Consider the following 26,441-nt stretch of genomic DNA (forward strand, 5'->3'; position numbering starts at 1 on the left):
GTGTACAGCATAGGAACAGGCCTCAACCGATGATGTGCTGATGCAGATAACTATATTCTGCTCTCTGTACCCTTCAGGTAGTTGCCCATTGCTCATTGTCCTGCCTCTGCTAATCCACATGTCCAGGAACCAACAGATAGTTGGTATAGAAATTAGAGGGAATGGGAGTCAACCCTGGACATTGATAGTTAGGAGATGATCCAATACGAAGGCCTCTTATAATGATCAGCAAGAAACCCACCCTCTTCCAGCCTTGCCAGGTTTCCTGAACCTCTCTGGAGAACAGACATTTCTTGGGAACTTGAAGGCAGTTAGTTTGCCACTTTTCATTTCACTGCACATCTCGTATGTGTATGTGACGAATAAACTTGACTTGACTTGACTAATTTGGCACCATGATCAGCATTGACATTGTGGGCTGAAGGGCCTGTACCTGTGCTGTATTGAAGTCTATTCTCTGTCGCTAACGATTTAGATGAGAATGTAAGTGGTGATTACCAATATGGATAACACCAACATTGGTGGCATGGTGTAGGTGGTGGTCCATGGTTACAGCAAGATATAGATAAACTGGGAAAGTGGGGGAAATAGAACAGCAGACGGAATTTAGCTCAGACAATCTTCAGTGTGAAGAAGGGTCTCAACCCGAAACTTCATCTATTCCTTTTCTCCAGAAATGCTGCCTGACCCAGAGTCACTCCAGCATTTTATGTCTAGCTAGAATCTTTGTGGAGCTAGATAGGGCTCTTAAAGATAGCGGATATGGGGAGAAGGCAGGAACGGGGTACTGATTGGGGATGATCAGCCGTGATCACATTGAGTGGGCGGTACTGGCTCGAAGGACCGACTGGCCTGCTCCTGCACCTATTGTCTATTGACTGGTTAGCACACAACCAGCAGCTTCTCACTGCACCTCAGTACACGTGACAATAAACCAAAGTTTTGTTTTTTTAAATCGCATACTAAATGATCTCCCCCTGGATGTATTTGACAAGATACTCATCCCAAACAGTTGAAGATCCGGGGCTTACCAGTGTGTCTGCGTCCATAAATATACATTTGGAGTACTGGGTGAGAGCCCAGCAATGCAGCTTTGTGAAGGTTACGCCTAGTTCAGGCCTCTTGATCATGGCGAGATGCGCAGAATCCTTGCTGTCTAGCACGTCCACTAAAAGAACCTCATCAAATATCCTTTCCAACGCACATCTAAAAAGAGACGAGCGTTAAATAAAATAAGCACACACGTCACACAAATGTCTATTGAGCTTCCAGAAGTAATTGGTATTGATTCTAACTCGAGACTGAATGCAGTCATTTCAATTAACCCACAATCCAAGTCCACAAAAAAGGACACAAACATCTGGATAATTTGGATAGGCGACCTTCAGTTTTAGTTTAGTTTATTGTCACGTGTACGGAGGTATAGTGAAAAGCATTTGTTGCCTGCTAACCAGTCAGCAGAAAGGCAATACGCGATTACAATCGGGTCATTTACAGTGTATAGATGCATGATAAAGGAATAATGTTTAGTGCAAGGTAAAGCTAGTAAATTCCGATCAAAGATAGTCTGAGGGTCACCAATGCGGTAGCTAGCAGTTCAGGACTGCTCTTAGTTATGGTAGGATGATTCAGTTGCCCGATAACAGCTGGGAAGAAACTGTCTCTGAATCTGGAGGCAAGTGTTTTCACACTTCCGTACCTTTCGCCTGATGGAAGAGGGGGGAAGGGGAAAGGGGGAGCGGCCAGGGCGTAACTCATCCTGGAATATGCTGCTGGCCTTGCCGAGGCAGAGTGAGGTATAAATGGAGACAATGGAAGGGAGTTTGGTTTGTGTGATGGTCTGTGTTGCGTCCACAATTTGCTGCAATTTCTTCGGGTTGGGCCAATTGTAGTGGGGTGGGATGGGGGGGGGGGGGGGGAAGATGGCATTAAAGAGAGGTGGAACGGATAAAGTCTGGTCTGAAGAAGGGTCTCGACCCGAATCGTCGCCAATTCCTTTTCTCCCAAGGTGCCTTACGTCATAGAAGAGGGCCATTCATCTATTGAGATTGTCATCGAGCCACTGAACCATCCCATTGCCAACTAGAAGGCGGTCCTGAGCTCCCATCTACCTCATTGGAGACCCTCGGACTAGCTTTAGTCAGACTGTACTTGCTCTAAACATTATACCTCTCATCCTGTATCTGTACACTGTGGACAGCTTGATTGTAATCATGTATAGCCATTCCACTAACCGGAGAGCACACAGAGTGGGGCAGTGGAGACAAAGATAATTGACCCAATAAGTGCACATGGAAAAATACATTTGGGGAAATGGGTCAAACTGCATTACTCTACAGTGCTGGCGTGAACTCAGCAAGCTGAATGGGTTCCTCCAGTGCCATAATGATTTGTGACATCCTGATCTATGGCACGGCTGACAAAACCATGACGCTTGCTAAACCCATGCCAGTGGCTTTTCATACAACATTAAGCCAGCTGGAATTAAGGCCAAAAATAAAAGGTCACAGCCAAACCCCAAGGTGAAAGTGACAAAGGGCAAGGGCAGATACAGAACCTTTCCAAAGCCAAATCAATGCAGTAAATATTTGATCCATGTCAGAATGTACGGGAAACTAGCGGCTACAGTTTACAGAGATACAGCATGGAAACAGGCCCTTTGGTCCATCGAGTCCGCACTGACCATCGATCTCCCGCTCACACTGACCTCATGTTATCCCACTTTCTCATCCACTCCGACACACTCGGAGTAATTTACAGAGGCCCATTAACCTACAAACCTGCACGAATTTGGGATGCGGGGGCGAAAGCGGAGCCACACGGTCACATGGAGAACCCGAGTATTAATGAAGAATGTTGAATAGCAGTGGTCACAATCCTAATGTGGTGGGTACGGGTGAATGAGCCTGCTTCACTGCACAGTACAAATATACTGCCATCTTATGAGTCAATTTCTGACTAGCTGTTCCAGTACAAGATAACCAAAGACACTTTCTTCCCAGCGGTTCCAGCTTCCCAGGCAACGGAACTATCCTATTAACAACGAGAAAGCAGTCGTGATCCACTATCTTCCTCATTGGAGACACGTGTCTTTAATCGGACTTTACCTTGCACAAAACATTCTCTTTATCATGTATATGTACACCGTGGATGGCCTGATTGTGATCATGTCTAGTTTTTGCACTGATGCTGAAGTAACTCAGCAGGTCAGGCAGCATCTCTGGAGAAAAGGACTAGGTGGCATTTCAGGTCAGAACCCTTCTTCAGACACGCTCCGAAGAAGGGTTGCGACCCAAAATGTCACCTATTCCTTTTCTCCAGAGATGCTGCATGACCTGCTGAGTTACTCCAGCACCTTGTGTCTGATATCAGAAGAAACTAGCATCCGCATTTCCTTCCTACACAGCTAGTCTTTCCACTACTACAAGTCAAGCAACAACTATTCTCCACTGTTGACATAAGGAAATGCAGATGCTGGTTTACAAAAAAAAGTGCTGGAGTAACTCAGGTCAGGCATTATCTCTGAAGAACATGAATACGTGATTTTATGGGTCTGGACCTTTCTTCAGACCCCAATGTTATTCTGTGTAGGTGCTAGATTGAACGAAAGATAGACACAAAATGCTGGAATAACTCAACGGGACAGGCAGCATCTCTGGAGAGAAGGAATGGGTCAGTTAAAATTCCTTCATTCTCTCCAGAGATGCTGCCTGTCCCGCTGAGTTACTCCAGCATTGTGTGGCTATCCAGTTATTCTACTGGTGCAATTATTCTTGTGCATTGTCAGAGTTATACAGCACTGCAACAGACCCTTGGGCTCAACCTGTCCATTCTGACCAAGATGCCCATCTAGGAAAGTCCCACTTGGCCTGCTTCTGACCCAAATTATTCTCTACTTTTCTTAACCAACAACTAAAAATATAATGTTCAACATACTCTGTGGTAGCTTCTATCAGCAATGCAGGGCAGAATCTAAACACATCCACATTGTAGCTTTTATGCCTAATGAAGTACATTTTGATGCATTTGGAGTTTCTTGATTAGTAAGGGTGTCAAATGGCACAATGGGCTAAGTGTTCGGCTGGCGACCGGAAGGTGGCCGGTTCGAATCCCGCTTGGAGTGCATACTGTCGTTGTGTCCTTGGGCAAGACACTTCACCCACCTTTGCCTGTGTGTGAATGTGTGTGAGTGATTGGTGGTGGTCGGAGGGGCCGTAGGCGCAGATTGGCAGCCACGCTTCCGTCAGTCTGCCCCAGGGCAGCTGTGGCTACAGAAGTAGCTTACCACCACCGAGTGTGACTGAGGAGTGAATGAATAATGCGATGTAAAGCGCCTTGAGTATTAGAAAGGCGCTATATAAATCCCATCCATTATTATTATTATTAAAGGTTACGAGGAGAAGGCAGGAGAATGGGGTTGAGGGGAAATTTTTTAAAACTTTTTTTAATTTGTATTTTTATTAGAAGCAGTGTGCAGTGGTCTAGACCGCGGCATATGACAAAATACCTTTAATGTACATCTTCTATTTTAAACTTAACAAGAGAAAAATAGAACAAGAGAGAAAGAATGAAAAAGAGAGAGAGTGAAAGAAATAGTGATGTGTAAACCCCTAGACTAGCAGATAGTGCAGTCCAGGAGTGAACGAGTAAAAGCCTATAGAAGAGTAAGAAGACAAAAACCAAAAATAATAATGAAAAAGAAAATAAAGAGACCCTTATGTGTTGATATACCTGCTTCATATCTCACCACACCCATCATCCAGTTCGTGAATCAGTTTATTTCCAGAGTGTGTTGCACCATACTATACTTGTAATGAATCAATAAAAGGAGACCATATCTTTAAAAATTGCTGATTTTCCTGCTAAGACGAGTCTCGAGAGAGGAAAAATTGATCACCCATGATTGAATGGTATGGTAGACTCGATAGACTGAAAGGCCAATTCTGCTCCAATGTCTTATGGTTCCCCACCAAAAATAGAGAATATATGCTGAGTATAGAAATGTACATCTCAACAACCTGATCTCAGCACAAGATGATTTCCTTTACACATGTTAAATAAGGAGATTTTATACGATTGTCATGGCTGACAGTCTCCTCCAACTTGGTGTGCAAATATAAAAAGGTCAACTTTTCCCCATGATTGGCCTAATGCAAGAATTATACACTCCACCCTAACTTGGAGAAGTTCCAACCAACTGAATTATTGAGACGTTCACCATTTACTTTTAGACCTTGCTGCAAAGGTTTATATTTTGTCTGGCAGACAATCATTCAGGTCCAAAGATAAACACAAAATGCGGGACAGGCAGCCTCTCTGGAGAGAAGGAATGGGTGGCGTTTCGGGTCGAGCCCCTTCTTCAGACAGGTCTGAACCAGCATCTGCAGTTCCTTCCTACACTAATCATTCAGGTCCCTTTGGGATTGAGAGAATGTACTTAAGTGCCCACAGTGGGACAATATAAAATGCTTCTCGTGCCATGCATAGCGAGAACTGTTTGTAAGATAATGAGAGAGCATTCTACTCAACACATTTAGATCTTCTTACTAACCACAGAGGCAGGTTGCGAGAAGGGGAGGCTGTGAGAAAGGATCGGAGGCCAATTCAAATTCTCCCAAAGGCAATCAGTGGTAAATAACTGCAGGTAGTTAAAACTGTTGGGTCAATTGAATGTTTAATTATACAAGGTCCTCAAACGATCTCAGCTTTAAAAAAAATTAGATAAATAATGGGAATTGTTCAGTATGCGGAAATAAAGAACTACAGATGCTGACATTCCATATTTGATATGGGTAGTTTACAATGCACCGACCGGTGTGATCGTTGAATTCTCCAATTTTAATTAACCCTCCCTCCACCCCACTTTCTCCCCCACTCCTTCTGATGTGCCCACCTGGACTCCACCCATTTCATTCCTCTCCCCCACCCCCCCCAACCCCACACTACTTTCCTCCCCCCGACATCACAATCCACAATTTTTTTAAACCAGTCTTATATCTTATATATGATCTGTTCTTATATCTGGCCTTTGGTTCAACCATTTGCCTGTCAAATTATCCCCCTCGCCTATGTGGACATAATACCTGCCAAGCATTGCCCTGCCTATCCCCTTTTCCAGCTTTCTTCTCTCTCCTCCCCCCCCCCCCCCCCCCCCATACAATCAGTCTAAAGAAGGGTTTCAACCCAAAACAGCACCTATCCATGTTCTCCAGAAATGCTGCCTGACCCGCTGAGTTACTCCAGCACTGTGTTCTTTTCATTAGTTCATAAGTGATAGGAGTAGAATTAAGCCATTCAGCCCATCAAGTCTACTCTACTCTACTTCAAGAGTTCAGAGTCTTTCCTTTGAACATCACAGAGGACACTATCAAGGTGTCCTATTTTAGGCCAACATAAACATTACAATTCGTCAGTATAAAAATTCTCATCCTATCACTGATGCTCACAAGCCCATCAAATCTACTAATCATGGCCGATCTAGCTTTCCCTCTCAACCCCATTCTCCTGCCTTCTCCCCATAACCCTGACACCTGTACTAATCAATAAACTATCAATCTCTGCCTTGAAAAAAAATCCTTTGACTTAGCCTCCACAACCTTCTGTGGCAATTAATTCTAAAGATTCATCACCCTCTAACAAAATTAATTCCTCCACATCACCTTCTTAATGGTAGGTCATTTTATTGAGAGGCTATGGACTCGGGTCCTAGACTTTCCCACTAGTGGAAACATCCTCTGCACGCCCACTCTATCCAGGCCTTTCAATACTCGGGAATAGTTCAGTGCTTCAAGTAAGTAGAGATAAGTTAGATAGAGTATAATGAACCATCCAACTCAATTTAGAAATACCTCATATTGTTGGACACTTGGGGAGTGATAAGAATCACCAGATTTCGTGTTGTTTTGTGATCCCGCAATGAGGTTCCAAGCACCAAGGCTCCTTTTGCGTACAGGTCATTAGTTGCTAGCGTCACGAAGGCTTGAGCTGCTAGACAAAAGATAACATTAATATTAAAGTTCCAGTCACAGCTCATGATTCATAATATTTACTCAACAAATCAACCTTCTAATCTTTTGGTGAAGCAGAAAGTAGCGTTCAGTAAAAATAAAACATGAACGTTCTGCACATAGCTTCAAATACTGCTCCTATTCTACTTTCATTCATTATATGAAAACATACGCAGGTAGCAGTCAGAGTAATTGAAATTGAGCTCTTGTTAAAAATAAAACAGTAATCAGGAGGCACTCAGAGATAGTGAGATATTCTTTGGCAATTTCAGAGAGATAAGCTTTATCAATTTGGAAAGGGTGCAGAGAAGGTTTACGTGGATGTTGCCGTGACTCAAGGGGCTAAGGTACAGGTGGAGGTTCTTGGTTTCTTGGTCCGCCAAAATATTCCCACTCTTCATTTTAAATTTGAATTTAAACTGGAGGTGGTGGAGGGAGGACTTAAGCCAGAAAGGGCTATTGGGAAGAAAGAGCTACCTTAAATTTAGTTGCATCTGGTTGAGTAACTATAGTAGGGTGGAGATTATTCCACCCAGGTTGAGCAGGCTGAGACTCTATTCCTTGGAGTGCAGGATGAAGAGTGATCTTATAGAGGTGTACAAAATCATGAGAGGAATAGAACGAGTAAATGCACAGAGTCTCTTGCCCAGGAGAGTCTCTTGCCCAGAGTAGGGGAATCAAGAACATAGCTTTAAGGTGAGGGAAAGATTTTATCGGGACCTGAGGGGTCATTTTATAATGTATATAAATATAAAAACACAAAATGTGGCGGGTATATAGAACGAGCTGCCAACGGAGGTAATTCAGGCAGGTACTATTACAAAATTTAAGAAACATTTGAATGAAGGATAGACTCGATAGGAGCAGAATTAGGCCATTCGGCCTATGACCTATGACCCTCTCATACAGTGGACACATTGAAGACGATTGGCAATTGCATCTACTGTTGAAGGAATAAAATGGTTCCTGGCCTGTCAGTGGCGGCAGACTTCACTCTTACTCAAGGCCCTTCTTCTCAACACAGGGCACATACAACCCATGCCATTATTTTGTTATTTACTGTCAGAAGGACAAGTCCCTTGATCTCACCGAACTGTACACCCCAGCGCCAATCCAGAATATTTTTGTTGCTCTCAAATTTCCCCACGTGGAATTGCAGAGTTTAATGTGAAGGAGTACTGCGTGCCTGGTGCTTAGTCATAGAGTTACACTGCTCGGCGATCCAACCTGCCGCATGCATGCTGACCATCAAGCCACAAGAAAAACTTGGCTTTGTGAAGAATCCGTCCACTGTCCACTTTGGCAGTGTGTTGTTCTTCATAAAATGCACCAGCCAATGGTTATCATCAACCGCTACTCATTTAATGCTCGAGTTTATGATGAAGATGTTCCATAGCAGCTCCTACTGCAAGTAATTTATTACAGGTCCACCACCGTTTTCTGACTACTGGTAGTCTGGCACCTCCATTAATCCGGACAAACTGAAATCCTCCCCGGATGTCCCCCCGAAAATGTGGCGTCTATGCCGGGTGAGGCGGCCGATCTCGACCTCATCGGGACGCCCGCTGCCGATTGGCAGGTTGAATTTGCCCCCTGCGGCCGGGGCTCTGGAACTCTGTTCCCATAGGCGACTTCGCAAGCCAGTATCTCTCCCGCCCCCCCACCCCCCCCCCAACCTCAGAGACCGTGACCTCTATTGGTCTGGCAAAATAATAGAGCATAATACGGATAATACGGCAAGGCTTTGGAATCAGTGGTGGACCTTTAATAAAATGCTTCCACCATCTCCCACAGGGTCTTAATGGAGCAAACTCTCAAGAGTTAATACGTATAAGCATACACTTCCACTCTATCAAATCCTATAAGTGTAAGGCGCTTCAGAAAACCTCAAGAGTCACACAGCAGAAGCTAGTTTTGTGCAGAGTTTAGACTACCATCAATAAACACCAGTATGTGGTACCCTTATCTTAATAAAACATCAAGGAATGATCAAACACAATTTGAAGCAAATCATGTTGGGAGATATTCGGCCTGATTGAAAAATATATCTTCAGGCAAGTGTTTGGTCAAAGTTTCAAAAGGAGAATTCCAGAGAAAGGAGAAAGTTTCCAAGGGAAATTCCAGAGCTTTAAGCTCAAGACAGCTGAAAGCCCAGCTGCCAATTACAGAAAGATACAATCCAGGCGAGTGCAAGAGGTCAAAATAAGATGGCAGTGGATATGGTGGCTGTACAGCTGCAGGAGATTGGAAGGCAAACCCAGGCAGGATTAGAAAGCTCGAACAATGGGACTGTTGGATCGAGAGTCAACTGTGGAACAAATGGCACTGAAAACTGGCTCTGGTGTGGAGACTGATGGGAAAGTACAATGCGAGACAGAAAAACAAAAACAAAAAAAAACAGGAGCAGTGGTGCAGCGCCAGGGACCCAGGTTCAATCCTGACTACTGGTGCCGTCTGTACGGAGATTGTACGTTCTCCCCGTGACGGTCCCGACCACGGGGGAAAATGGAGGACTGACCACAGTGATGAATGCTGTGGTGGATGTTTGTGTTAAATTTTTATTGTGTATTGTGTGTTTTTTTTTTAATTGTACAGCTACTGGCAAGTTCATTTCACTGCACTTCATTGTGCATGTGACGAATAAATCTGACTTGACTTGACCACGTGGGTTTTTCCTGGATGCTCCGGTTTCCTCCCACACTCAAGACTTACAGGTTTGTAGGGTGACTGGTTTTGGTTAAGATTGTAAATTTTCCCTGGTGTTAGTCTATGGGGTTGACTAGTTGCTGGCGTGGACTTGATGGGCTGAAGGGCCTGTTTCCACGCTGTATCTCTAAACTAAACTAAAATAAACTAATAAAATGAAGTTAGTGCAATAACGTGCTTGATATTTTGAATAGACAGTGGGCCAAAGGCCCTTTTCCAGGCTGTATAAATTGAATGAGGGGTGTAGCTAGGACTAGAAAGAGTTAAACATAGAACAATATAGCACAGGAACAGGCTCTTCGGCCCTCAATGCCCATGCCGAACATGATGGTGGTTAAGAGGGCTAGCATTCCCACAAAAAAAGGAAATGAGTGCATTTCTACAACTACAAATAATCAGAAAATATCCACCATCCAAATATCCTGCTTATTCTGATCCCTGTTCACAGGTATTGTGTGCAGTTCTGGCTGCCATTGTACAGCCAGGATACAATACAATAATACTTTATTGGGCGACAGATGGCACAATGGGCTAAGTGTTCGGCTGGCAACCGGAAGGTAGCTGGTTCGAATCCCGCTTGGAGTGCATACTGTCGTTGTGTCCTTGGGCAAGACACTTCACCCACATTTGCCTGTGTGTGTGGATGTAATTATGTGAAGCACTTTGGGGTCAATGCAAGTTGACTAAAAATGTGCTATATAAATAAAGAAATTTAATTTAATTTAATTTACTAGCCAAGTACAACATACAAAGAATTTCATTTGCCAAGTCAGTTTAGAGGTGGTGCACATGAGATTCACCAGGTGGATAGACAGATGAAGCTGGAGTAACTCAGCGGGCCAGGCAGCATCTCTGAGGAAAAGGAATAGGTGACGTTTTGGGCCGAGACCCTTGTTGGTGGTTGCCTGGTTTACAGTATTAACTACAAGGAGAGGTTGGACAAACGGACGACTTTCTCTGAAGCGATGGTTGTCCTGCGAGAAGTGATGAGAGGTATAGACAGGGTCGATTGTCAGCCTTTTCTCCCCCTTGGTGCATATGTCAAATATGAGTGGGCATAGCTTTAACGTTGAGAGGGGGGGGGGGGGATAAAGTTTACAGGAGATTAAACAGGGTGGTAGATGCCTGGAATGCGCAGCCTGGGAAAATGGTGGAAACATGTAAGCAGCAATGTTTAACAGGAATTTACTTTAGTTTTGGAGATACAGCATGGAACCGGGCCCTTTGGCCGACCAAGACTGTGCCAACATGCAATGCACGTACACTAGCACTATCCTACACACTAGGGACAATTTACAATTTTACAGAAGCCAATTAACCTACAAACCTGCACGTCTTTAGAATGTGGGAGGGAACAGGAGCACCCAGGGAAAACTCACACGGACACAGGGAGAACGTACAAACTCCGTTCAAACAGCATCAACCCGGTTCTCTGGTGCCCCAAGGCAGCAACTCTACCACTGTGTCATCTTTCTCGAAAAGAGTCTCTGCGTCTTACGGTTCCGAATTAAACTTCCAAGACAAGGCAGGTACTGTTCAATCTGAGTTTATTCTTACTTTTGATGAGCATTGCAGATTTGGATTGAATGCTATCCTTGTCAGATAGTATTGGTGGCGCAACGGTAGAGTTGTTGCCTAACAGGGTCAGAGACATGGGTTCGATCCCGACTACAGGCGCTGCCTGTACGGAGTTTGTACGTCTCCCTTTGACCTTGAGGGTTTCCTCCCACACTCCAAAGGCTTATAGGCCAATTGGCTTTGGTAAAAATTGTAAGTTGCCCCTAGTCGGTAGGATAGTGCTAGTGTACGGGGACTCAGTGGGCCGAAGAGCCTGTTTCTGCGCTGTATTGCTAAACTAAACTATTGTCTGTGCAAGGCTCGTTAACAGCTGGTGCATCTCTTCCTCATCGTTGTATTCCAGCAAATGGAAATAAAAAGCTTGAAACGTTAAACTGGAAACACTGCGTGATGCAGCAGAACATTTTGTTTTTCCAATAAAAAAAACACTCACTGTTTAAGTGGCAACAGGTTTGATTTCCGCTGTTAATGTTTCCATGCATTAGGCTGCATTGAGACAACTCAGCATTTAAGGTTACTAAGGGATAAGAGCAGAATTAGGCCATTCGGCCCATCAAGTCTGCTCTGCCATTCAACCATGGCTGACCTATCTCTCCTAACCCTATTCTCGTGCCTTCTCCCCATAATCCGACACCCGCCCTAATCAAGAATCTATCTGTCTCTGCCTTAAAAACATCCATAGACTTGGCCTCCACAACATTCTGTTGCGTAGAATTCCACAGATTTAAGTTGTATATCAAGGGCCAGAGGGTAACAAGAGAAACTACAGGTGTCCTTAGGTAGCAAAGGGGTTCCGAGTGTAGAACCAGGCAATGTCCTGAATGAATACTTCTTATCCGTATTCATCAAGGAGAAGGACGTGGAAGATAACAAATCCAGAAGTGTGCAAATAATCTGGCGCAGGTCACAATTAAGAAGGTGGTGTTAGATACCATGGAATGCACAAGGGCAGATAAATCCCCAGGGCTGGATGAGATCTAGCCCAGGTTTCCATGGGAAGCAACAGCGATGATAGCTGGGGCCCTGATGGAGATTGTAGTATTGACTTTAGACATACAGAATGGAAACAGGCCCTTCAGCCCACCGAGTCCACTTCGATCAGCAATCACCCCATACATTAGCACTATCCTACACACCAAGGACAATTTACAATTTATAAAAGCCAAGCAACCTACACATCTTTGGAGTGTGGGAGAACACCAGAGAAAACTGACACGGTCACAGGAAGAACGTACAAACTCTGTACAGACTGCACCCGAGGGCAGAATCGAACCCGGGTCTCTGGCACTAAGGCAACAACTCTACAGCTGCACCACTGTGTCCTACTTTTCCTTAGCCAAAGGCCAGGCACCGAACGATGGGAGGACAGCTAATGTTGTTCCCTTATGGATGAAAAGCAGCAGGGACAATCCCGGTAACTGCAGGCCAGTGAGCCTTACGGGAATAGTCCCCATGTCTTTGTGCTGGGGAAAATCTGCCTCACTAACTTCAGCGAGATTTAAGGAGGTAACCAAGAAGATTGATAATGGCAAGGGAGCAGACGTTGTCTGTAGGGACATTAGTAAAGCATTTGACAAGATCGTCCATTGTATATCACCTGGCATGGTCATCATGGCTGCTAGGCATCGGCACTAACTGCTGCATTACCATTCCATATTTACCTGGTTGTGATCCCCAAATGAACTAAATCAGCAAGCACACACCATTTTTGGATTATAGCTGACACAGCACCATTTGCAGCACCATTTGACGTTTCAACCATCACACCAAATATAACCAGCTTCAGGTAGCCTCAATGAGAAAACTTGAATTATTCATTAGATACGAAGCTATATAAATCCCATCCATTATTATTATTATTATTATTATTATTCACAATAGTGTGATAGAGGAAAAATAACATTGCAAATTAGTCTAACGAAGGGTTCCAACCCGAAACTTCACCTATCAATGTCTTTCAGAGATACTGCCAATCTGTGGAGTTGCCCAGGCACTTTGTGCAATGTTTAGTGACTTCTCTGGTGTACATGGATTCAGGGATTCAGGGATTTGACACCAAACCGCATCTCGACACCACCCCCCTCCTCACACAATCAGCCTGAAGAAGTCTCAACCGCAAACATCGTCTGTCCACGTTCTCCAGAGTGGATACTGTCTGATCCACTGAGGTACTCCAGCACCCAGTGTCTTCTTTTGTACACCAGTATCTGTAATTCTATGTTTCTACATAATCTATTCCAGAGCAAGAATGTTGCATCTCACCAACATTCGCCATTAAGATGAAAATTATATCCCCATTTTCCAAGGCAAGAGAAGGTGCACTGATCACCATCAGGAAAAGGTCAAGCTTGGTCAGAGCAGAAAGTAACCAAAAGCAGTTCCAAAAGCAAAAAAAGAGAAAATGCAATATTGCTATCATATTCATTTGTTCGTGCAATTCAATACTATCACACTTTAGGTAAACGTTATTTGTAATAATTTTTTTAAATCAAATCAATTCTCTTTTGGGAAAAAAAACAGCACTTGTGTTATTTATGCCACAGTTTAAAATGTGATTAATGTTTTTGTTAAATCTACTAAAGCCACTTATTGTCAGTGATAGCCCAGTCAACATATCCATATATACTCCCCCCGCCTTACTTCAAATTAACCACGCGTAGCTTCAAGGACTTTCAGGCTAACCTGCAATAATACAATGCAGCTTAAACAATGCACACTGAAGTCTCCGTGATAGAGCAATGGACAAAAGCGAGATCCAATATAGAACAATGTAAATGAAGGACCCAGAATGAAAGCAACGTCCTGGTCAAATTCCATGGACATATCTGAAGAGTAACACATTTAGAAGACATTTCGGTGGGTACATGGATAGGATAGATGGCACAGCGGTAGTGTTGCTGCCTTACAACGCCAGAGATCTAGGTTCGATTCCGTCTACTCTGTCTGTACAGAGTTTGTACATTCTCCCTGTGACCGCGTGTGTTTTCCCCGGGTGCTCCATTTCCCTCCCACACTCCAAAGACGTACAGGTTTGTAGGTTAATTGGCTTCAGTAAAGATTGTAAGATGGCCCCAGTGTGTAGGCTAGTGTAGTGTGCAGGTTGATCGGTGGTCGGCGCGGACTTGGTGGGCCGAGGGGCCTGTTTCCGCGCTGTATCTCTAAAGGGAAGGTTTAGATGGATATGGGGCAAACACAGACAGGTGGGCTTAGTGTAGATGGGCATCTTGGTCAGTAACTTGGGCCAGAGAGCCTGTTTCCAAGCGATATGACTATGACCTTTCTCACAACAGGTCACAAGGTGAAAGCCAAACTGGAAGTGTGCAGAGATTATTTTGGAACCAGCTGATAAATAGATCTCATTGTAACACTATTATAAATCTCAAAAAGTAAATTAATCAAGAGTTTAAAAACCAATGTCAGCCATTTCGAGAGTGTCTTCCGGATTTACATGTGTTTTGCTCTGGGACTGTGTGGTGCATTTGTTTGTTTCACAGAGGATATGAGAATCAGCCACATTGGCCTCTGGATACAAGACACATGTATTATCAACACTAACATACCACATAGGCTCCTGTAACCAACCAACTGCAGTATTTCTCCAAGGCCACAAGTCAATGAGATGCACGATGGGTGGTACTGGACATATATCCCTTTGTATCTCCTCTTCCACAGCCAACAATGGACTATTGTGGGCTCCATCTTTCCTTGCTCATCGGTGCCAGCTCTGATTTGTTCTGAACCTTTCCATACCTCTAGTTTCCTTCTTTGGAAGTTATATGTTTTTCAAGAAGGCATCAAGAACATCCTCAAATCATTTTCTCGGTCCACTTGGTGACCCACTCGCCATGAGAGAACTCAGACTAGGGCGAGGTGTCAAGCACGTAAATCATGTGGCCCGTCAATCAGACCTGGCTTAAGGTTTGTAACAAGGGGGGGGTCTGAGACAGACCAGTGACATGGACACAGCGCGTAGACAAGTGGACAAAGTAGATCCAAAGTACTAGGTGACGTTTTGGATCGAGACCCTTCTTCAGACGGATCAGTCTGAAGAAAGGTCTCAACCCAAAACGTCACCCAATCCTTCTCTCCAGAGATGCTGCTTGTCCCGCTGAGTTACTCCAGCGTTTTATGTCAATCTTCGGTTTAAACCAGCATCTGCAGTTCCCTCCTACAACAGATCCAAAGTACTGACTGAGCAGCATGCTACATGGATAAAGACAACACCAAGTTTAAGTTATCAGCACAGAGTGGCATTGCAGGTACAGCTACTGCCAACGGAAACCTGCTTCCATCCTGACCTCAGGTGCTGCCTGTGTGCAGTACGCACTGCAAACTGTGACTGCATGGGTTTCCACTGGGTGCTCCGGTTTCCTCTCACATCTCAAAGACAGTGGGGATCTGTAGGTTAATTTGCCTCCGAATAATTACCCCTTACTGTGTAGGGAGTGGATGCAAAAGTGGAATAACGTAGAATTAGTGCAAATGGGTCTTCGATGGTCAGCATGGATTCAATGGGACGAAGGGCATGTTTCCACGCTGCATCTCTAAAAGCAGGAAACAAATAACCCTATTTCACCAATTGGAAGTAAATTAAAATAAAAGCTATAGATGGTTTCTTTAACAAGTCCCTTAAACCTTCAGCCAACTGTGGGAGAGCTACAGCAAGTTTCCTTGTAGTTGTCAACCATCTACAAAGATATCTTTAAAATGCTTCGCACGATCTTGTCAGTAACCAGATGATCACACTTTGCAAACAAATTCGAAACAGATTCCTCTGGTGCGCAGAGCCTCAACCCAAAAAGTCACCCATTCCTTCTATCCAGAGATGCTGCTTGTCCCGCTGAGTTACTCCAGCATTTTGTGTCTATCCTCTAGTTTCAGAGCACCTCTATACACAATAAACTAGTGGGAAAAAAACGATTTAAGATAACAAAAATCCCTCCCTCCCCCATCTTCCCCACCCTCTTTCCTCCCCCCACCCCTCTCCCCTGAGCCCAACCTAGACTCGCACCCACTTCTTCCCTCTCCTGCCTACCTCCAATCCTTCCTCTAGCCCATGGGACAAGCACAGGCAAGTGGGATTAGTGTAGAGGGGACACGTTGGTCGGTGTGGGCAGGTTGGGCTGAAGGGCCTGTTTCCGATCTGTATGACTGTGAATTAGAATCTGCCAATCATTTACAAATGAACTAATAACTGAGTATTTGCAGGAAGATTTCAAACATTGCTCAGCAGTTTACTTCTGAAAGATACCTCAATTGACAATTCAGTTATTTGATGCAAGCAATAAATCTAGAATTCTGAGATGATCCGCTCCCCAAAACACTCCACTGGTCTTCTGATTACAATCCCATGCCAACCATCACATTCTACCCTCAAAATGATTGGTGATAATAGTCACTCAACTCACTGACACAGAGCCACAGGTAAAAATGTGATGATGTAGAAAATTGTCAATACCCCACCCCAAACAATTGCTTCAACAATGATTCCATGATACATTATTGTCATATGTACCTAAGCACAGTGAGATGCTTTGTTTTGCACACAACTCGGTCAAGCAGACCTCACCAAAGCATTACACAATTGTCACCATATTTGGTGCTGACAAAGTTACAAAAGTTCACCAGACTGTCCCATCTCCAAAGACGTACAGGTCTGTAGGTTAATTGGCTTAGTGAAATTGTAAATTGTCCCCAGTGTGTGTAGGGTAGTGTTAAGGCCCTGTCCCACTTTCCCGAGTTACTCACGAACTCTCCCGAGTTTTCCCCTTGATTCGAACTCGGAGAATTACGGTAATAGCCGTTCGTAGGTACTCTGGGCTATTTTTTTCTAACTCGTAGACATTTTTCAACATGTTGAAAAAACGTCCCGACTTAGCTAATGCCCCGAGTTCCTACAGCTGGCATTACGAGCCGCTACGAAACATCTACGGACACCTACGAGCTCGCTACCGACATTACCCGACATTGCCCGAGTTCGAATCAAGGGAAAACTCGGGAGAGTTTGTGAGTAACTCGGGAAAGTGGGACAGGGCCTTTAGTGTGTGGGGATCGCTGGTCAGCATAGACTCGGTGGGTTGAAGGGCCTGTTTGGTGCAGTAACTCCTGCAGCTGCACGTGGCTACAGGCGGCACCCGCTGGGTCCCCCGTCGATCTCGGCGCCCCCCAGCCCGAGCCTGATTCTTGTGTTGCACAGCTTTTGCTTAGAAATACAGCGTGGAAACAGGCACTTATATGCAAGGAGATTGCAGACAGCTGCAGGTCAACTATCGTTGTTGTAGTAGAGGATTTTAACTTTCCCAATATAGACTGGGAAAATCATAGTGCGAAGGGTTTAAATGGGGTGCAATTCCTCAAAAGTGTTCAGGAGAGTTTTCTTAAGCAGTATACGGAGCCCCCCCGCACGTGAGAGTGCAACGCTGGATCTAGTGTTGGGAAATTGGGAAGAGCAAGTTAATTAAGTGTCTGTGGAGGAGTCTTTTGGGACCAGTGACCACAGTTCAATTAGGTTTATAAGAGTTATGGATAGGGATGGAGAGGGTCCACATGTCAAAATGCTCAACTGGGGTAAGGCCAACTTTGAGGGCACGAGAGAAAGTCACTGGTCCCAAAAGGGCAAAGCAGGCAAACGCAAGGAAGCATGGCTGACGAGGGAAATTGAGGCGTTGGTCAAAAACAAGAAGGTTGCATGGGACAGGTATAGGCAGCTGGAATTAAGTGCATCCTGGGAGGAGTTTTGGGAACTAAGGAGTAAACTAAAAAAAGGAAATCAGAAGGGCAAAAAGGGGCGAGGAGATAGCTCTGGCAGGTAACATTAAGGACAATTCCAAAGATTTTATAAATACCTAAGGTATTTTCTAAACTAGAGAGAGAGTGGGACCTCTCAGGAATCAAAGCGGTCACCTCTGTGTGAAGCCGCAGGAGATGGGCAAGGTCCTAAATGAGTATTTCTTCTCTGTATTTACCGAGGAGAAAGACAGTAGGACGGAGGAAATTGGAGTAGTCACTGGAAGTGTCTTGAGAGCAGTCAGGGTTACCGTCGAGGAAGTACTGAAGGTACTGCGTGTTTCAAGGTAGACAAATCTCTGGGGTTTGATATATCCGAGGACATTGTGGGAAACTAGAGAGGAAATTGCTGGAGCCCTGGTTGAATTGACGAATCATCCTTAAATACAGGAGAGTTGCCGGAAGGCTGGAGGGTGGCAAATGTTGTGCCTCTTTTCAAGAAGGGCTGCAGGGAAAATGTTGGGAACTATAGGCTGGTGAGCTTAACATCTGTATTTAAAAAGTTACTAGAGAGTATTCTGAGATATAGGTTATACAGGAATTAGGATGGGCAAGGGCTGATTAGGGATAGTCAGCATGGTTTTGTACGTGGGAGGTCGAGTCTCACAAATCTGATTGATTTTTTTGAAGTCGTGACCAAAAAGGTCGATGAGGGCAGAGCTATAGATGTTGTGCACATGGGTTTCAGTAAGGCATTCGACAAGGTTCTGCATGGTAGGCTGCGCTGGAACATTACATCGCATGGGATCCAAGGTGAGATAGCTGAATGGAAAGCAAATTGGCTCCATGGAAGGAAGCAGAGAGAATGGAGCGGCTGGGCTTGTATACTCTGGAGTTTAGAAGGATGAGCGGGAATCTTATTGAAACATAGGATTATTAAGGGTTTGGACACGCTAGAGGCATGAAACATGTTCCTGATGTTGGGGGAGTCCAGAACCAGGGGCCACAGTTTAAGAATAAGGGGCAAGCCATTTAGAACAGAGACGGGGAAATACGTTTTCTCACAGAAAGTTGTGAGTCTGTGGAATTCTCAGCCTCAGAGGACAGTGGAGGCCAGTTCTCTGGATACTTTCAAGAGAAAGCTAGATAGTGCTCTTAAAGATAGCAGAGTCAGGAGATATGGGGGGGAAGGCAGGAACGGGGTACTGATTGGGGATGATTAGCCATGATCACATTGGGACATTACTGGCTCGAAGGGCCGAATGACCTACTCATGCTCCTATTGTCTATTATCTATTCTCAGAGGGTTATGGTGGAAGGTTGCTTCTCAGACTGGAGGCCCGTGACTAGTGGTGTGCATCAGGGTTCGGTGCTGGGGCCGTAACTGTTTGTTATCTACATAATGATTTGGATGAGAATATACTGGGCAAGATTAGCAGGTTTGCTGATGATACAAAAGTGAGTGGTTTTGCAGATAGTAAAGATGGTTATGAAAGATTGCAGCAGGATCCGGATCGATTGGCCAGGTGGGCAGCGGAATGGTTGCTGGAATTTAATACAGAGAAGTGTGAGATGTTGCATTTTGGGATATCGAACAAGGGCAGGACCTACACAGTAAATGGTAGGCCTCTGGGTAGTGTGGTAAAGCAGAGGGATCTAGGAGTACAGGTGCATGGTTGCTTGAAGGTCGAGTCGTAAGTAGATAAGGTGGTCAAAAAGGCTTCTGGCACTTTGGCCTTCAATAGTCAGAGTATTGCGTATAGATGTTGGGAGGTCATGTTGCAGTTGTATAAGACGCTGGTGAGACACATTTAGAATATTGTGTTCAGTTCTGGGCACCATGTTATAAGAAAGATATTGTCAAGCTTGAAAGAGTTCAGAAAAGATATACGAGGATGTTGCCAGGACTAGAGGGTGTGAGCTATAGAGAGAGGTTGAGTAGGCTGGGTCTCTATTCCATGGAGCGCAGGAGGATGAGGGGGAATCTTATAGAGGTGTATAAAATCATGAGAGGAAGATGCACAGAGTCTCTTGCCCAAAATAGGGGAATCAAGGACCAGAGGACATAGGTTCAAGGTGAAGGGGAAAAGATTTAATAGAAATCCAAGGGGTAACTTTTTCGCACAAACGGTTGTGGGTGCATGGAACAAGCTGCCAGAGGAGATAGTTGAGGCTGGGACTATCCCATCATTTAAGAAACAGTTGGACAGGTATATGGATAGGAAGGTTTGGAGGGATATGGACCAAGCGCAGGCAAGTGGGACTAGTCTAGCTGGGACATTGTTGGCAAGTTGGGCCGAAGGGCCTGTTTCCACACGGTATCACTCTATGATTCTATGACTTGGGTCCACTGAGTCTGCGCCAACCAGTAATCACCCGTACACTACACACTAGGGACAATTTACTATTTTTAAAGAAGCCAATTAACCTACAAACCTGTAAGCCTTTGGAGTGTGAATGGAAACCGGAGCGCCCGGAGAAAACCCATGCAGTCACAGGGAGAACATACAAACTCTGGAAAGACAACACTTGAAGTCAGGATCAAGCCCGGGTCTCCGGCGCTGTAAGATAGCAACTCTACCGCTGTGCCACCCCTAGTATCAGCAATAGGTTAAGGATGATCAAATGCAAACAAATTATGGGTTTGGCCAGAAACCCCATGCAGTCACAGAGAGATCGTACAAACCCCGTCAGGAGGCCAGGACCGAACTTGGGTCTCCGGCGCTGATAGGCAGCAACTCTGCTATTGCAACACTGTGCCGCCCTATTACTCTATAACCCCTGCAGTATCGCCATAGCGGAAATTTGCCTTTACAGAATGCACAAATCATTACACAAACACTTGAGATATGGAATCAAATTCACTCTTGCTGAATTTAGTGAGTAAATAAATCAATACAATTTTTGTTTCCAATGTGCCTCTCTTGACACATGTACAGATGATGCATTGCATTGCAGAAAAATCATGATATGGACTGTTTTCTCCCTGCTTGTTCTGCTTGAAAGTGATGAAGATTCTGCTTGTATTACCACCCTGCACATTCCTTCCATCTTCCGAGAGAATTTATTTCCTCCCCACTTCCTCTCTAATCTTTCTAGCAATTATTTTCTATCTATGTCCCCCCCCCCCCCATTCCCTCCTAAGGAAAATAAATTCTTCCCATCTACACCTTATAGGCCTTTCATAATTTTAAATACCAAGTGTTTTCTCCCTCAGTCACCTCTATTCCTAAGTCGAACATCCTCAGCCGATCTTTATTCATCGCTACAATTTTACGGTCCAGGGAACGACCTCATAAATCTCTTCTGTCAACTCTTCGCTGCAAACACATCTTCCCTGCAATCTGCTAATCCAAGCTGCACAAGGCACTTGTGGTAAAACAGTGCCAGCATTACCTCCCTATTCTTAAACACTTTTAACATTTGAGGCAGAAAATGGAGGAGCCACCTCAGCCACAGCAAGCTGTCACAAACAGCTTCAAGGGTGACCAGGTCATCGTTTCTAAGAAACGGGGGGGGGGGGGGGGTGCAATTGTTACCAGGACAGCAAGCACAATGGCATGGTATTCACTTTAGACTTTTACAGATACAGCATGGAAACAGGCCCTTCTGCCCACCGGGTCCGCGTCGACCAGCGATCACCCCGTACACTAGCACTAACATGCACACTAAGGACAATTTACAGAAGCCAATTAACCTACCAACCTGTATGCTTTTGTGGTATGGGAGGATGCCGGAGCACCTGGAGAAAACCCACACAGACAGCACCCGCCCGCAGTCAGGATCAAATCCAGGTCTCTGGCGCTGTAAGGCAGCAACTCTACCATTGTGCTACCCCTGGTGTTAGCAATAGGTTAATCAATCCATCAATCAACCTTTCTTGTCATCTTGCAAAGCAACAATTGTACAGTGCAAAATGAGAAGACGTTTCCCTGGGAATACCGGAGCATCGCACATAAATCTTAAACATTTCACACATAATAAAACAATAAAAACAATCCAGTCCCTGATGAAACAGTGCAAATAGTTAAAAGCAGGTAAAACAGCAACATTAAAATACAGTTAAAAAAGTCATTCAAATGTCCAGGGCAGCTGATTTGAGTGGCCAGTGCCAGAGTTATTAAATATTAAGGATGATCAAATGCACAACAAATCATGGGTTTGATCAGAAAACCTATGCAGTCACAGGGAAAACATACAAACTCTGTACAGACAGCACTCGTAGTCAGGACTGAACTTGGGTCTCTGGAGCTGTGAGGCAGCAACTTTATCGCTGTGCCACCCCTTGTTGGCAATAGGTCAAGGATGATCAAATGCACAACAAATCATGGGTTTGGTCAGGCCACTGAGAGAGGAGGGAGAGAGACAGAGAGAGTGCGACTGAGGATTGTAGGCATGCATCTCCAGTGGAAAGGAATGCAGAAAGGGATCAGCCTTTAATCTGGAGAGTAGGTGTCGTGATAAGACATTGAAAGAGGGATACAAAGGGCAAGTCTGTTAAGGAATGTAGGAGGAAGATTCTGAGATCCATGTGGCATAAGAGGAATAGATAGTGCAATTGCAGTCTTTTACCTAGAGCAAGAGAATCAAGAACCAGGGGACCTAGGTTTAAGGGGGAAAGATTTAATAGGAACCTGGGGGGCTCTTATTTCTTTTTTTAAAGCACAATGGGTAGCAGATATATGGAACAACTGCTGGAGGAGGTAGTTGAGGCAGGGACTATCACAATGTTTAAAAATCATTTAGACAGGTACATGTGTAAGAAGGAACTGCAGATGCTGGTTTAAACCGAAGATAGACACAAAAAGATGGAGTAACTCTGCAGGGACACGCAGCATCTCTGAAGAGAAGGAATGGGTGACGTTTTGAGATGAGACCTGAAACGTCACCCATTCCTTCTCTCCAGAGATGCTGCCTGTCCTGCTGAATTCCTCCAGCTTTTTGTGTCTGTGGACACGTACATAGATCGGGTAGATATAGAGGGATATGGGCCAAACGGGGATCTGGACCCGAAGCGTCACCCATTCCTTCTCTCCGGAGATGCTGCCTGTGTCTGTGGACAGGTACCTGGATCGGGTAGGTTTAGAGGGATATGGGCCAAACGTAGGTGGGTGGGACTAGTGTAGACGATCACTTTGGTCGGCGTGGTCAAGTTGGGCCAAAGGGCCTGTTTCCATGCTTTATGACTCTACGCAAATGCACAAACCCTTAAGTTGCTGGAGATAAAAACAAAAAATGTTGGAAAAACTCAGCAGATTAGGCAGTATCTGTACAAAGAGAAACAGTGAACATTTCAGGCAAAAGATTCTTCATCACAACTGGGAAAGAGTGAAGGTGGACACAAGGAGCTGGTTGGGCAGCATCTCTGGAGAAAAGGGATGGGTGACATTTCAGGTCGAAACCTTCCTCAGACAAAAAATAAAAAGAGTGAAACGAGGTTCACTTTAAAAGGTAGAAAGGCTAAGAGATGGATCGACAAGACAAAGGAGGAAGGACAGGGTTGTTATGGGGATGAGATGCAAGAGTCATCCAATTGATACCTCCAGTACCAACAATGAGGAACTCATACCCTTGACCATCCATGTGAAGCAGCACTCTCCCAATCAAGTATACTGCACAACACGATGTCCTAAACTTTTGTAAAACCAAATGCATATTGGGTGATCACTCTGTAGAGGCAACTCTGAAACTACCCGACTCAAAATCTCCTCAAGGTATTCCTACTTTGAAAAAGTGCTCCCAGTATCGCAACGTTTAGGAAACATTTAGACAGATACATGGATAGGACAGGTTTAGGAGGGATATGGGCCAAACGCTGGCTGGTGGGACTAGTGTAAATGGGAAAAGTTGGCTGGTATGTGAGCAAGTTGGGCGGAAGGGCCCGTTTCCACGCTGTATGACTCTGTGGCTGACTTTCCGTCACCTCTCTATGTTTTCCATAGATGCTGCCTGACCTGCTGAGTTACCCCAGCATTTTTGTGTCTCTCTTGCTTGTAAACCAGCATCTGCAGTTCCTTGGTTCTTCAAAAAATAAATGTTTGCTTTAACTGGCCAACTGATGCCAAAATGAACTCATTATCAAAGTTAGTGATGCAGTTAATAGAGAACTGCGCCGGCTACTGGCGGTGAACACAAGCGGAGAAATAATTTTTTTGTAAGCCAGTGCAAAGAAAACAGAACATTGGTGAGCTTAAAAAGTTTTAAATCAGAGTTATTTCTTAAATAGTCTACTCAAACATTTTAAAACGCTGCTGAGACTGATATACTTGGAATGATATTTAAATCCATCGTTCGATAGGAATTGTGATAACATAGGCAGGACTTGTATGGTTTACAATAATTCGTTGGATAAAGTTAGGGGGAAAGTCTTTGCAGAAGCTAGTTCTGGGAGTTAGTTACACAGGACTATATTCGAGGAATATTTTTCGAACCGTGCAATGTTTGCAAATCACGCGAGGGATCAAAAGGAAGGAAATAAAAACAAGCCAGTCAAACTCAGGCTTAAATGCAGTCTTGAAAATAGATTGGAGGGCGCGCAGTGATCCCACAGCGGGCCAGGCCTGCTGATATTTCAGTGCAACCCAGGTCAATTTCAACCGGAAGAGAAGAGAGAGCGGAAAGAGAATTTGGTTTTAAAAGCAAAGTGAAAAAAAAGAAGAAAACAGCAGCAGGGCGACCGATTAGGTGAGAATGCAAACTGCAGCTATCTTGCACGTAGTAAGCATAGACCAAAAAACGGGTTGTCGCAGACTGCAACTGCCCACCAGCCGCTGGAAGGAAAATTGCAGCTAGATTTATCTGCACATTAAACCTGAGAAAGAATGCAAAACGTGTCCCTTCAGGGAAAGGGGGGCCGAGCAGCGAGCACTCACCCTGAGACATGCTGGCACGGTGCGATCACAGTAGCGGCGGCGGGGCCGGTGGGGAGAGGGGGGTCGCTACTGCCCGCTGTGTCCTCTCTGTCCGCTTGGCAGGGAAGCCGCAAGTGCTCACTCTGTCCTATATACAGCGGCGGAGACACGTCACGGCGCCGGAGGCAGCCCAATGTGTGTGTGAGAGAGAGAGCGCGTCAGTGTCAGTCCGAGTCAGCTGAGTGTGGATATGGCAGAGAGGAAGGTGTGTGTATGAGAGATCTCTCTGTGTGAAAGAGGTAGTTGTGTGTATGAATGTGTGTGAGAGAGAGGTTGTGTGTGAGAGGCAAGCATGTGTATGAATGTTTGAAAGATCTGTGTGTGTGAGAGAGATAGTGTATGTGAGAGGTAGTGTATGTGAGGCACTTGTGTGTGAGAGAGGTAGTGTATGTGAGGTACTTGTGTGTGAGAGAGGTAGTGTATGTGAGGTACTTGTGTGTGAGAGAGGTAGTGTATGTGAGGTACTTGTGTGTGAGAGAGGTGTGTGTGGAGAGGTAGTTGTGTGTGCATGCGTGTGTAGAGGTGTGTGTGTGACAACTGTATATGAAAGAGGTAGTTGTGTGTGTGTGTGAGTGAGGTAGCAGTGTGTGAGGGAGACAGTTGTGTGTGCATGAGGTCGTTGTGTAAATGTGTGTGTGCAAGAGGCAGCTGTGTGTGCATGAGAGAGATATGTAGTTGTGTGAGAGGTAGTGTGCGTGATGGGCAATTGTGTGTGCATGAGGCAGCTGTAAATGTGTGTATTGTCAATGTTCAACTGTGTGTGTTTTTTCTATACAGGCACAGTGCTCATTATTTGATGATACTAACAGTATTATTTGAGGTGTGACAAAAAATGCTGGAGTAACTCAGCGGATGAGGCAGAAGGAATTGGCAGCGACGAGACCCTTCTTCAGACTGACTATTTGAGGTGTGTCAGGTAGCGGCTCGAAGGGGTCAATGTCTGGGTAGCACGGTTCTTTGACGATGAATGCCAACACCTGTACATGTGTGTGCGTGTGTGATCCATGTATACACGTGTGTGCGCTCAATGCGCGTTTGTGGGTGCCCAATGAGTGTGTGTGTGCCCATTACCCGTGTGTGTGTGTGTGCCCAATGCATGTGTGTGAGCCCAATGCGTGTGTGTGGGGTTGAGTTAGTGTTGGCGAACTTCTGCAGGTGCACAGTAGAGAGCATGCTGACTGGTTGCATCGAGGCTTGGTTCGGCAACTTGAGCGTCCAGGAGCGGAAAAGGATGCAGAAAGTTGTGACCACTGCCCAGTCCCATCATTGGCTCTGACCTCCCCACCATCGAAGGGATCAAGGACCCACACCATCCTCGCCATGCACTCAACTCTCCACTACCCAGCGGGCAGAAGGTACAGGAGCCTGAGATCTGTCACATCCAGATTCAGGAACAGCTTTTTTCCCACCCATCAGGCTATTAAACTCGCAAACAAACAGACTCTGAACTAACAGCCTATTGCACTTTATCTGCTTATTTATGTGTATATTGAACTGAACTGTTCTATATTTT

General features: G+C 45.0%; 1 protein-coding gene across 2 annotated transcripts in view; it reads right to left on the reverse strand.

Annotated features, from left to right (window-relative positions):
• The window catches only part of gyg1 (glycogenin 1), a 66,865-nt gene extending 41,828 nt beyond the window's left edge, over positions 1-25,037 (reverse strand). Inside the window, exons 1-3 of one of the 2 annotated variants that reach the window (XM_033031878.1) lie at positions 24,890-25,037; positions 6,849-6,984; positions 1,032-1,206 (exon numbers count right to left, since the gene is read on the reverse strand). In XM_033031878.1, coding sequence (XP_032887769.1) covers positions 1,032-1,206; positions 6,849-6,984; positions 24,890-24,899 — 321 coding nt within the window. In that variant the 5' untranslated portion in view covers positions 24,900-25,037. Of the gene's footprint in view, positions 1-1,031; positions 1,207-6,848; positions 6,988-24,889 lie in introns of both variants that reach the window. The other variant, XM_033031877.1, reaches the window with a different exon arrangement.
• Between the last annotated feature and the right edge of the window lie 1,404 nt (positions 25,038-26,441).

The sequence above is a fragment of the Amblyraja radiata genome, chromosome 13 (assembly GCF_010909765.2).
Source record: "Amblyraja radiata isolate CabotCenter1 chromosome 13, sAmbRad1.1.pri, whole genome shotgun sequence".
Taxonomy (NCBI): domain Eukaryota; kingdom Metazoa; phylum Chordata; class Chondrichthyes; order Rajiformes; family Rajidae; genus Amblyraja; species Amblyraja radiata.